Here is a 13,276-nt window from a genome sequence, read left to right as displayed (position 1 = left end):
CAACCAGTTGACTTTAAGTACCTGAAACAATCCATGGATAATGAGTGGGCCTTACCCATTCACCTAAGAGACCATTAAAGCAAAAAAACAGGCTTCCCGAAGGAAGAAGAAATTTTGCCTTAAGACTGCAGCATGAGCTCTTCCCTGAGTTTTCAGCCTGCCTGTCTTACAGATTTCAGACTTGCCAGCCTCCACATTTCATAAACCACTTCCTTGAAATATATACTTTATCTACGTGTGTTTGTCCACATATATACACACATATATGTATATGAAAACAAAACCTGCAGGATATACATACAGAGAGACATACACACACATATTCTACTGGTTCTATTTCTCCAAAGAACACTGTAGAACTTCTTGCCTGTAAAAATTATAATTGTGATGTTTTTTTTTCCTTCATTCCTTCTACATTTATTAACTAGAATTCTATTGTAAGGAAGAGCTGCTCTTTTCCCCCACTTATTTAAGTAATCAGAGTTTAATTATATCGTATGAGATCATGACTATAAATCAAAACTTATTCTACAGATTACAACCCAATTTTACCTTTATTTATTTTGCTGTTCATACTGTTCCAGCTTTGCCCACTGGGCATTCCCTCAGGTTGGCACCTATGTCCTTTCAAATTGCCCCCATCATTTTTCTGAGCACTGCTTTATTTTCTGGCTCAAAGTGTATTTTTTCCTGACTTAGCCCTAGAAACAATTTTTTGCCTGAGAAGCTCTGGCTTCTTTTATTGGAGAATGGTATTTAGAAACCAACACTGAGGTGCCAAGCATTCCTTTGCAACTGAAGTATTACTGACCTCCGTGGGCCAGGAAATATACATATGTATACTAACACATGAAGATATAGACAGCTATATTTATTTCTCTGTCCATCTATGTGTGTGTGAGGGAGTGTGGGCATGAAATCATGAGTTCTTACTGACAGCTCCACAGGTGGGTTTTAAACAACTAGGTGGCCAAAGAAGGTCCTATGTGAAAAGTAAAATCACTCAAGAGAAGAGGGAAGGACAAGCTGAAGGAGAAGGTTCTTCTACTATTCCATGTAGAGAGTGACCAGCAAGCCACTCCATCCAGGGTAAGCTAGTGGTACTTTTCCCTTGCTTGACACTTTCAAAGCAACAAATCCAATCCAGTGAAACCACACTTCTCAGCAGTGTTCCATGTGTAGGACTCTGCTCAGCATTAGGAGGGGTCCCTGCCCCAGAGGAGTCTTTAATTAGATAAATGCTTGAAAAACTACTTAACAGAGTCAAGTTTAAGCCGCTTTGTTTAAGAGTTAGGCAGAATATGACTATACGTCAAACAAGAAACACAGAAAGGAAGATGGCTCACAAGAGAGGATGGGCACTGACAGCTGGAGGAGCGGGACACAGCTTACTGGAAGATGTGGGAGACGGGCTGAGCCTGTGGGATGGGAGGAGCCTGAACAACTGGAACGAGGGCTGGAACATTCCAGGCAAATGGTAAAAAACTACGTGGATAGAGAACAGACTCATGGACATGGGGAGAGGGGAGGAGAGGGTGAGATGTATGGAGAGAGTAACAAGGAAACTTACATTACCATATGTAAAATAGATAGCCAACGAGAATTTGCTGCATGTCTCAGGAAACTCAAAACACAGGCTCTGTATCAACTTAGAAGGGTGGGATGAGGAGGGAGATGGGAGGGAGGGGATATATGTACACCTGTGGTTGATTCATGTTGAGTTTTGACAGAAAACAACAAAATTCTGTAAAGCAATTATCCTTCAATTAAAAAATAAAAAATATTTTTAAAAAAGCTATGTGAAAATAGAACACTATGAAACAGGGCATAAATCAAGGAATGGGGTAGAGCAGAAAGGCAAAGGAACAGCAGTGAGAAGTCACTGAACAGAAGAGAACACTGTGGCGTACATTAGAAGGTTCCCTGAGAACATGTGTACACTGTTAGTGGGCATGGAAATCGGTGCAGCCACAGCGGAAAACATTATGGAGGTTCCTCAAAAAATTAAAAATAGCAAGACCATATGATGCAGAAATTCCTCTCCTGGATATATATCCAAAAAAAAAAAAAAAGTCACTGGGTGTCCTTGGTAGCTCAGTGGTAAAGAATCTACCTTAGTGCAGGAGACAAAGTTCGATCCCTGGTCTGGGAGGATCCCATATGCCATGAAGCAACTAAGCCTGTGCGCCATAACTATTGAGTCTGTATTCTAGAGCCTGGGAACCACAACTATTGAGCCCATGCGCTGCAGCTACTGAAGCCCACATGCCCTAGAGCTTGTGCTCCATGACAAGAGAAGCTGCTGCAATGAGAAGCTCACACACTACAACAAAGAGTAGCCGCTACTCACTGCAACCAGAGAAAAGTCCAGCAACAACAAAGACCCAGCACAGCCAAAAATAATTTAACAATAATTTAAAACAAAAAATTAAAACATTTAATTATTCAAAATAATTTAAAAATTATTTAAAACAAATAATTTTAAAAAATCAATTCAAAAAAACAAAGTTACTAATTCAAAAACATACCCCAGTGTTCAAAGCAGCATTATTTGCAGCAGCCAAGACATGGAAGTGACCTAGGCACCCACCAACAGATAAACAGATAAAATCTGTGGGACATATATACAGTGGGGTACTACTTAACCATTAAAAAGAAACTTTGCCATTTGCAACAACATGGATGGACCTTGAGGACATTATACTAAGTGAAATAAGTCGGACAGAGAAAGAGAAAAACTGCCCATATAAGATATTGCTTATAGGTAGAATCTAAAGAATACAACAAACTAGTGAATAAAAAAATTGAAGAAGCAGATTCACAGACACAGAGAACAAACTAGTGGTTCCAAGCGGAGAAGAGGGATGGAGGGGCAATGTAGGGGTGGGAGGTACAAACTACTGGGTGTAAGTCAGGTTCAAGGATGTACTGTACAACATGGGGAATACTGCCAATATCTTGTACTAACTGTAAATGAACAGTAATCTTGAAAAATTTTATAAAAATAAGACATTTTAAACAGATACATGAAAGTGTTAGTTGCTCAGTCATGTCAGACTCTTTGCGAGCCCATGGACTGTAGCCCGCCAGGCTCCTCCGTCCATGGAATTCTCCAGGCAAGAATACTGGAGTGGGTTGCCATGCCCTTCTCCAGGGGATCTTCCCAACACAGGGATTGAACCCAGGTCTCCCGCATTGCAGGCAGATTCTTTACTGTTTGAGCCACCTGGTAAGCCCCAATACACACATAAATAGGATAAAAAAAAATTAGACTCCTGAGGCTGCTGGGGGGAAGATGGATTAGAAGGGAAGGGATAGGATGGGGCAGGGAACATTAGTGAATGGGTTGAAGAGGGAGACATGGGTGTTAGAGACATTCTGAAGCAGGTGCTGGGTGTGAGGCAAAGGTTCTGATTTGAGAAGTCACCTGACCTTCCTCTGGCGTCCGAAGCAGGTTTTTGGCTGGAAAGCAGTTGCTCAGGTGAGGCTTCCCATCATCCAGCTTGTAGAGTCCTGTGGAGGCCATGACCCTGAGAGCCAAGCAAGGAAAACAAGGAAGTGAGGAGTGAGGAGGGGCAGGGCCACTCTCACCCCGATACAGCCTATGAGCCCACCAGGACCACCCCCAAAACACACCCTCTCTCTGAGGCCCTACAGGTCCATGCCTCTGTTCTTAGTGTTCCTTTGGCCCCAAAAAGCTCTTCCATCTTGTTCATCTCGCTGATCTCGTGCTTTAAGATTAGGCTCCAATGCCACTTCCTTCAGGAAAAGAAATTTCTAATAGAAGATCTAAATTTTTTAAACCTTGAGCTCTTATAGACTTAGATTTTTCTTTAAAGGGATCCAGTAATTCCTAAACCTGCTTTGGGATAGCTTTAGACATTTAGGGTAGCAGAGGTTTGGGAATCTGTAAGGCCCTGGCCAGGGGAAAGGAGACCCTGGCAAGAAGGTAGGACCCTAAGATGGAGGGTCTGGGAAGATTCAGTCCATGGGAGGAGCAGAGTAGAGAGCTGGGATCAGGTGTCTTGAGAAAATGTTTCCCAGAAGAGACAAATATGACAACGAGATGGGTGCAGTAGGAAGGGGCAACAATTTTACATACAGGGACTTAAGTTTGAGGCCAGTTTCTACCACTGAGCTGAGTGACCCTGGGAAAATCACTTTACCTCTTTGTGCCTCAGATTTCTCAATATAAAATGAGGATTAAACCTGTGCCTCAGAGAACTGTTCTAAGAATTAAATGAGGTAATAGAGAAAAAAAAAAGCTTCTTTCTAGACCCAATCCAAACGCTATCCCTTCCATAATACCTTCACTGAAACTTTCAGAGGGAAATAACTGCTGCTTTAGCTAAACTCTGACGTGTTTCTTCTGTACATCTTTTGTGGTTGGAACCCCTTCTACCTCGTGAAATTACTAACAATCATGAAGGGACTCTTTCAATGGTCTCTGAACCTGAAAGTCTCGAAACATGTCCAATTTACTGTCTCTCTTCTATTCCTCTACTCCTCTAGCTCAGAGGAAACACTCAGTAAACAAATGTGAGTCAAATGAAGGATACAGTGGTCCTCCCAAGGCCCAGAGTTTTTTTATGCATATTTCTAATCTCCCTAATTAGGCTCTGAGGAAGGACAGCATCTATGGTGTTCATCTCTTCACTCACAGCATCTAACAACTGGCACATGATAGGCACCACCTATGGAATGAATGCATATTTGGAAAACTCAGCCAGCAAATTTGGAAAACTCATCAGTGGCCACAGGACTGAAAAAGGTCAGTTTTCACTCCAATCCCAAAGAAAGGTAATCCCAAAGAATGCTCAAACTACCACACAATTGCACTCAACTCACCCGCTAGTAAAGCAAAGCTCAAAATTCTCCAACCCAGGCTTCAGCAATACGTGAACCGTGAACTTCCAGATGTTCAAGCTGGTTTTAGAAAAGGCAGAGGAACCAGAGATCAAACTGCCAACATCCACTGGATCATCGAAAAAGCAAGGGAGTTCCAGAAAAACATCTACTTCTGCTTCATTGACTATGCCAAAGCCTTTGACTGTGTGGATCACAATAAACTGTGGAAAATTCTGAAAGAGATGGGAATACCAGACCACCTGACCTGCCTCTTGAGAAACCTATATGCAGGTCAGGAAGCAACAGTTAGAACTGGACATGGAACAACAGTCTAGTTCCAAAAGGAAAAGGAGTACGTCAAGGCTGTATATTGTCACCGTGCTTATTTAACATATGCAGAGTACATCATGAGAAATGCTGGGCTGGAAGAAGCACAAGCTGGAATCAAGATTGCCGGGAGAAATATCAATAACCTCAGATATGCAGATGACACCACCCTTAAGGCAGAAAGTAAAGAGGAACTAAAAACCCTCTTGATGAAAGTGAAGGAGGAGAGTGAGAAAGTTGGCTTAAAGCTCAACATTCAGAAAACTAAGATCATGGCATCTGGTCCCATCACTTCATGGCAAATAGATGGGGAAACAGTGGAAACAGTGTCAGACATTATTTTTGGGGGCTCCAAAATCACTGCAGAAGGTGACTGCAGCCATTAAATTAAAAGATGCTTACGCCTTGGAAGGAAAGTTATGACCAACCTAGACAGCATATTAAAAAGCAGAGACATTACTTTCCAACAAAGGTCTGTCTAGTCAAGGCTATGGCTTTTCCAGTGGTCATATATGGATGTGAGAGTTGGACTGTGAAGAAGGCTGAGCGCCGAAGAATTGCTGCGTTTAAACTGTAGTGTTGGAGAACTCTTAAGAGTCCCCTGGAATGCAAGGAGATCCAACCAGTTCATCCTAAAGGAAATCAGTCCTGAGTGTTCATTGGAAGGACTGATGCTGAAGCTGAAACTCCAATACTTTGGCCACCTCATGAGAAGAGTTGACTCATTGGAAAAGACCCTGATGCTGGGAGGGATTGGGGGCAGGAGAAGGTGATGACAGAGGATGAGATGGCTGGATGGCATCACTGACTCAATGGACATGAGTTTGAGTAAACTCTGGGAGTTGGTGATGGACAGGGAGGCCTGGTGTGCTGAGATTCATGGAGTCGCAAAGAGTCGCACACAACTGAGCGACTAAACTGAACAGATGGAATGAATGAGTGATCATGTTATCTCCTCTGGTTCAACACAGGGCACTGTGAATTTCCTGATCCCTGCCACCCTGAAAAGGGTTGGAGATCCTTTCCACGTATTTCTGTGATACCCCCTACTTCTCCTAGCATAATACTTATCACTTTGTTATAATTTTTATTCCCTTATCAACTTCCCAACTGCTATGGGGCCTACAATACCTATTTACCTATATAATCCCAGAGCCTGGCATAGAGTCTAGAACTCATTAAAAATGTGTCAGGAAGATGAAGAGATGAATGGATGACTAGATGGGGAAAGACAGTCATGGAGTCACTCTGTCTTTTAGGAAATCCCTCTTGGGACTAACCACAATCTGCTAGATGGGTAAATGAATGGATGAATGAGTACACAGTTACCTGGGAAAGGTCAGAGATGATTGTTGGAGAAAACTCCAGTCATTTACAGAATATGATGACTTTAGTTCTGCATAGTACTTACTTGATCTTTGATCTTGGAAGAGACCTCTTGACGTCCTTTTTATTTTGTTTCTTCCCTTGTTTCTTCACCTATAAAATAGATATTGCACTTCTTAGTCTGTCATTTAGATCTCTTTAATGTTCCCATTAATTATATCCTTCTGTGACACTTTGCTCCAAAGTGTCTGGGGCCTAGAAAAATGCCACAGGACTAAACACTCCAGAAATAGAAAAGAAGACAGAGACATAGACAGGAAGGTGCAAGAAGAGAATAATTTTATGACAATGAGGTGGGGCTCAGTTCAGTTGCTCAGTCATGTACCACTCTTTGCAACCCCATGGACTGCAGTAGACAAGGCTTCCCTGTGCATCACCAACCCCCGGAGCTTACTCAAATTCATGTCCATTGAGTCCGTGATGCCATGCAACCATCTCATCCTGTCGTCCCCTACTCCTCCCGCCTTCAATCTTTCCCAACATCAAGGTCTTTTCAAATGAGTCAGTTCTTCGTATCAGATGGCCAAAGTGTTGGAGTTTCAGCTTCAGCATCAGTCCTTCCAATGAACATCCAGGACTGATCTCCTTTAGGATGGACTGGTTGGATCTCCTTGCAGTCCAAGGGACTCTCAAGAGTCTTCTCCAACACCACAGTTCAAAAGCATCAATTCTTCGGTGCTCAGTTTTCTTTATAGTCCAACTCTCACATCCATACATGACCACTGGGAAAACCAAAGCTTTGACTAGATGGACCTTTGTTGGCAAAGTAATGTCTCTGCTTTTTAATATGCTGTCTAGGTTGGTCATAACTTTCCTTCCAAGGCGTAAGCATCTTTTAATTTATTGGCTGCAGTCACCATTTGCAGTGATTTTGGAGCCCCCAAAAATAAAGTCTCTGTTTCCTTTGTTTCACCATCTATTTGCCATGAAGTGATGGGACCAGATGCCATGATCTTAGTTTTCTGAATGTTGAGTTTTAAGCTAACTCCTCTTTCACTTTCATTAAGAGGCTCTTTAGGTCTTCTTCGCTTTCTGCCATAAATAAGGGTGGTGTCATCTGCCTATCTGAAGTTATTGATATTTCTCCCAGCAATCTGTGATTCCAGCTTGTGCTTCATCCAGTCCAGCATTTCTCATGATGTACTCTGCATATAAGCAAAATAAGCACGGTGACAACATACAGCCTTGACGTACTCCTTTTCCTATTTGGAACCAGTCTGTTGTTCCATGTCCAATTCTAACTATTGCTTCCTGACTTGCATACAGATTTCTCAGGAGGCAGGTAAGGTAGTCTGGTATTCCCATCTCTTTCAGAATTTTCCACAATTTGCTGTGATCCACACAGTCAAAGGCTTTGGCATAGTCAATGAAGCAGAAGTAGATGTTTTTCTGGAACTCTCTTCCTTTTTCAATGATCCACTGGATGTTGACAATTTGATCTCCGGTTCCTCTGCCTTTTCTAGATCCAGCTTGAACATATGGAAGTTCATGGTTCACGTACTGTTCAAGCCTGGCTCGGAGAATTTTGAGCATTACTTTACTTGTGTGTTGGAAAAGGCAAAGGCAACCCACTCCAGTACTCTTGTCTGGATAATGCCATGGACTGAGGAGCCTGGTAGGCTGCAGTCCCTGGGGTCGAGAACAGTTGGACACAACTGAATGACTTCCCTTTCACTTTCCACTTTCATGCATTGGAGAAGGAAATGGCAACCCACTCCAGTGTTCTTGCCTGGGGAATTCCAAGGATGGCGGAGCCTGGTGGACTGCCATCTCTGGGATCGCACAGAGTCGGACACGACTGAAGCGACTTAGCAGCAGCAGCTTGCTAGCGTGTGAGATGAGTGCAGTTGTGTTTGTGTGGGAGTTTGAACATTCTTTGGGATTGCCTTTCTATGCTATTGGAATGAAAACTGACCATTTCTAGTCCTGTGGCCACTGCTGAGTTTTCCAAATTTGCTGGCACATTGAGTGCAGCACTTTCACAGCATCATCTTTTAGGATTTGAAATAGCTCAGCTGGAATTCCATCACCTCCATTAGCTTTGTAGTGATGCTTCCTAAGACCCACTTGACTTCGAATTCCAGGACTTCCGGTTCTAGGTGAGTGATGACACCATCGTGGTTATCTGGGTCATGAAATATCTCTTTTGTACAGTTCTTCTGTGTATTCTTGCCACCTCTTCTTAATATCTTCTGCTTCTGCCAGGTCCATACCATTTCTGTCCTTTATTGTGCCCATCTTTGCATGAAATGTTCCCTTGGTATCTCGAATTTTCTTGAATAGATCTCTAGTCTTTCCCATTCTATTGTTTTCCTCTATTTCTTTGCATTGATCACCGAGGAAGGCTTTCTTATCTCTCCTTGCTATTGTTTGGAACTCTGCATTCAAATGCGTGTATCTTTCCTTTTCTCCTTTGCCTTTCACTTCTCTTCTTTTCACAGCTATTTGTAGGGCCTCCTCAGACAACCATTTTGCCTTTTTGCATTTCTTTTTCTTGGAGATGGTCTTGATCACTGCCTTCTGTACAATGTCACGAACTTCTGTCCATAGTTCTTCAGGCACTCTATCAGATCTAATCCCTTGAATCTACTTGTCATTTCCACTGTATAATCATAAGGGATTTGATTTAGGTCATACCTGAATGGTCTAGTGGTTTTCCTTCCTTTTTTCAATTTAAGTCTGAATTTGGCAATAAGAAATTCATGATCTGAGCCACAGCAGCTTCCTGTATTGTTTTTGCTGATTGTATAGAGCTTCTCCATCTTCGGTTGCAAAGAACATAATCAATCTGATTTTGGTACTGACTATCTGGTGATGTCCATGTGTAGAGTTGTCTCTTGTGCTGTTGGAAGAGGGTGTTTGCTATGACCAATGCGTTCTCTTCACAAAACTCTATTAGCCTTTGCCCTGCTTCATTCTGTACTCCAAGGCCAAATTTGCCTGTTACTCCAGGTATTTCTTGACATCCTACTTTTGCATTCCAGTCCCCTATAATGAAAAGGACATCTTTTGGGAGTGTTAGTTCTAGGCCTTGTAGGTCTTCATAAGAACCATTTAACTTCAGTTTCTTCAGCATTACTGGTCAGGGCATAGTCTTGGAACACTGTGATATTGAATGGTGTGCCTTGGAAACGAACAGAGATCATTTTGTCGTTTTTGAGATTGTATCCAAGTACTGCACTTTCGACTCTTTTGTTGACTATAACAGCTGCTCCATTTCTTCTAAGGGATTCTTGCCCACAGTAGTAGATATAATGGTCATCTGAGTTAAATTCACCCATTCCAGTCCATTTTAGTTCGCTGATTCCTAAAATGGTAATGCTCACTCTTGCCAGCTCCTGTTTGACCACTTCAAATTTGACTTGATTCATGGACCTAACATTGCAGGTTCCTATGCAATACTGTTCTTTACAGCATCGGACTTTAACTCCATCACCAGTCACATCCATAACTGGGTGTTGTTTCTGCTTTGGCTCCATCTCTCATCCTTTGTGGAGTTATTTCTCCACTGATCTCCAGTAACATACTGGGCACCTACCTACCTGTGAAGTTCATCTTTCAGTGTCATATCTTTTTGCCTTTTCATACTGTTCATGGGGTTCTCAAAGCAAGAACACTGAAGTGGTTTGCCATTCCCTTCTCCAGTGGATCATGTTTTGTCAGAACTCTCCACCATGACCCGTCCGTCTTGGGTGGCCCTACACGGTATGGCTCATAGTTTCATTGAGTTACACAAGGCTGTGGTCCATGTGATCAGATTGGTTAGTTTTCTCTGGGGCCAGATAGATTAAATAGGAAGTGCGAATCACAAATTAGAAAGGAAACGATCATTTATACAACCATTTACACAAAATAAACTTATGCATGACAAAAGCAGCAAAGACAAAACTTAAAGACACAATCTGGGAAAAGATATTCACTAAGTATCCTGGAAATTACAGTTTCCTATGAGGAATACCAGATGAGAAGGTGAAGATTTATGACTAACGCGTTAGGAAGGGCACATAACCCTAAGGTTACAGAGTCTAGGAAGAAATCCCTAAGAAAAGTATGACATTTACCTGTGTGATGGAAAAAAGAAAGACCAAGTTCCAGACTTACAGGCTGCCTACCTGTTAGCTTCAGCCACCTCTCGTCTCTATCTCAAACGTGAAGCAGCTAATCTCAATCTGATGGTAGTGTCTCCCAGTTCCAAAATACACACATACACAGACTAATGCTTCTCATCTGCATACATTTGCTTTTTTTCCATCCCTCTAGCCTATCACACTTTTGCCCCTCTTCTTTGCCTGACTCATACAAAAAGCTTCCCTGTATATCCTCCTCCTTTGGTTGACTTATCTGTGCTACCATCTTACCCCACCTCTTAATGGAGGCACTGTGCCACACTATATTACAGTGGCCTGCTTACCTATCTGTTTCCCACTCCTCACAGCCCAACCTCAAGCTGGGAGCCTCTCATGGCCAGGCCTGGGTCCTAACCATATCTTTATCACCCATGCCTCATACAGGGTCTGGGCCACTGAAGAGGCACAACTGAGTGCTTACTGAACCAAACAGAACCATGAACACAATGCTATGGAGTTCTCCATTCTGTCTGCAAAGAAAGGAGGAGGATCGGGAAAGGTTTCACAGAGCAGGTGACATTAGAGCTGGGTCTTGAAACTCAACAAGTTATTAAAAGATAAACATGAAGCTACAGAGGCATCTGACTGGATTGCTTCACATAGATGAAGAAACTGCATCTAACATTTCCATAGTAAGTACTTAATTTGCTCAGGGATTTGGACATTTATATGAGGAATTTCAAGGGCTTCCCTTGAGCTCAGTTGGTAAAGAATCTGCCTACAAAGCAGGAGTCCTAGGTTCAATCTCTACGTTGGGAAGATCCCCTGGAGAAGGAAATGGCAACCTACTCCAGTATTCTTGCCTGGAGAATCTCAAGGACAGAGGAGACTGGCAGACTACAGTTCATGGGGTCGCAAGAGTCTATCACGACTTAGCTACTAAACCACCACGAGGAATTTCATAGGGATCAAAAACAAAAAAATGAGGCAATGTAGTAGCTAATAGTGTATTGGATCCTGTTACATGGTAACTCAGGGAACAGGTCTTTTCTGATCCCCTAGTATCTCTTAGTACAGCTGCAAGCAAGGTTGGTGCTCAATAAATATTGTGTAAAAAATTTAATAAAAATTTAGAATATTATTACATCCTAAAACTGCTGATGGGCATGAGTTTGAGTAAACTCCTGGAGTTGGTGATGGACAGGAAGGCCTGGCATGCTGTGATTCATGGGGTCGCAAAGAGTCGGACATGACTGAGCGACTGAACTGAACTGAACTGAAAACTGTAAAGGCAGAGAGGCAAAGGTGATATAGGCTGGGACCTGGGACCCTTTACTAGAGTGCTAGTACCTGGACAAACACCTCTTTGCACAGCAAAAAAATATTAATACAAATAAACTAGAAGGGACTAAAAATAACTGCATGCATGCACACGTGGGGCAAATTATGAACAATAACACATAAAAAGGCCAAAATCCAACTGCCACTTCTGAGGTGCCAGGAGCAAAAGTAGGATACTGTGCATGATCCCTGCACACAGCACCACAAAAGGTGTGGGCAGACCACAGTAAGCCACTCCTCACCCATTTGGCTCCCCACCCTCACCCCATTTAAAGGACAAGGTCACTCGCCACCCCCACACACAACTGTTTCTTGCTTTGCTCTCTGCTGCTGCAAGAGGAAAGTGAAAGTCACACAGTCGTGTCCGACTCTTTGCGACCCCATGGACTACACAATCCGTGGAATTCTCCAGGCCAGAATACTGGAGTGGGTAGCCTTTCCCTTCTCCAGGGGATCTTCCCTACCCAGGAATCAAACAGGGGTCTCCTGCAATGCAGGAGGATTCTTTACCAACTGAGTTATCAGGGAAGCCTACTGCAAGTGGAGTCCCAATAAAATATTGCCTGAATTCCTTGCTAGCCTCTTATCAATTTCTATTGATTAAAGAGTCCAAGGACCCCAGGTGGTAACAAAGGGAGCATGGCACGGGTTTGATGACACCTGACTGCTAAACTAGGTTCTGATCCATGCTATCTGGCCTTGGTTAAGTTCCTTAGTTTCCTCATCTAACTGTTCCGTCCGGGTACTAAATGAGGATGGATATAGAGGCACTGAAGACCGAGACAGCGCCTGGTAGGCAACAGGCACTCTGACTGTGAGTTCTCTGTATCACGAAAATAAGATGATAGTCACCAGAAAACCAGTAAGTGCAATAACAAGGCTAAAAAAGGATAAGGACGAGCTCCTACTCCCATCCTTGGGAAACACTACATGTGGAGCGGCGGAGACTCTAACCCCTCAGGCAAACTAAGTTTCCAGCCGCACCTGCCTCCGGCGTCGCTTCCGCCTCCGAGATGTCCGCGGGGGCGACGTCCCGGTCGGGCGGGATGCGCGCCTCTGAGCCTCTCGGGAATCTCGGAGCCGCTCCACCGTGGCGCCTGCCACCACCCTCTCCAACCTCTTAGTAACCGCGACGCGGCGGCTGGCCGAGAAGACGGCAACCGAAGGCTGGAGCTTCTAATTACTACAAGTCCCGGCAAGCCTCGCGGCCACTTCCGCTAGCAATTTCGCATCAGCCAGCTCCAACTACGGATCCCGATGGACTCCGCGCAGTACGTCACGGCGTCAGTCTCAGCCAATCGGCTTCG

The 13,276-nt window shown here is 43.4% G+C and overlaps 1 protein-coding gene across 5 annotated transcripts in view; it reads right to left on the bottom strand.

The window, feature by feature from the left end:
• XRRA1 (X-ray radiation resistance associated 1) overlaps window positions 1-13,114 on the bottom strand; it is a 67,226-nt gene extending 54,112 nt beyond the window's left edge. For 4 of the 5 annotated variants that reach the window (XM_065944140.1, XM_065944144.1, XM_065944143.1 and 1 more), the window contains exons 1-3: window positions 12,954-13,114; window positions 6,587-6,654; window positions 3,433-3,530 (exon numbers count right to left, since the gene is read on the bottom strand). In XM_065944140.1, the coding sequence (XP_065800212.1) occupies window positions 3,433-3,526 (94 nt within the window). In that variant the 5' untranslated portion in view covers window positions 3,527-3,530; window positions 6,587-6,654; window positions 12,954-13,114. Of the gene's footprint in view, window positions 1-3,432; window positions 3,531-4,848; window positions 4,921-6,586; window positions 6,655-12,953 lie in introns of those variants that run through there. The other variant, XM_065944141.1, reaches the window with a different exon arrangement.
• Window positions 13,115-13,276: the final 162 nt, after the last annotated feature.

This window comes from Muntiacus reevesi, chromosome 9, assembly GCF_963930625.1.
Source record: "Muntiacus reevesi chromosome 9, mMunRee1.1, whole genome shotgun sequence".
Classification (NCBI taxonomy): domain Eukaryota; kingdom Metazoa; phylum Chordata; class Mammalia; order Artiodactyla; family Cervidae; genus Muntiacus; species Muntiacus reevesi.
This window is presented reverse-complemented; position numbering and strand designations above follow the sequence as displayed.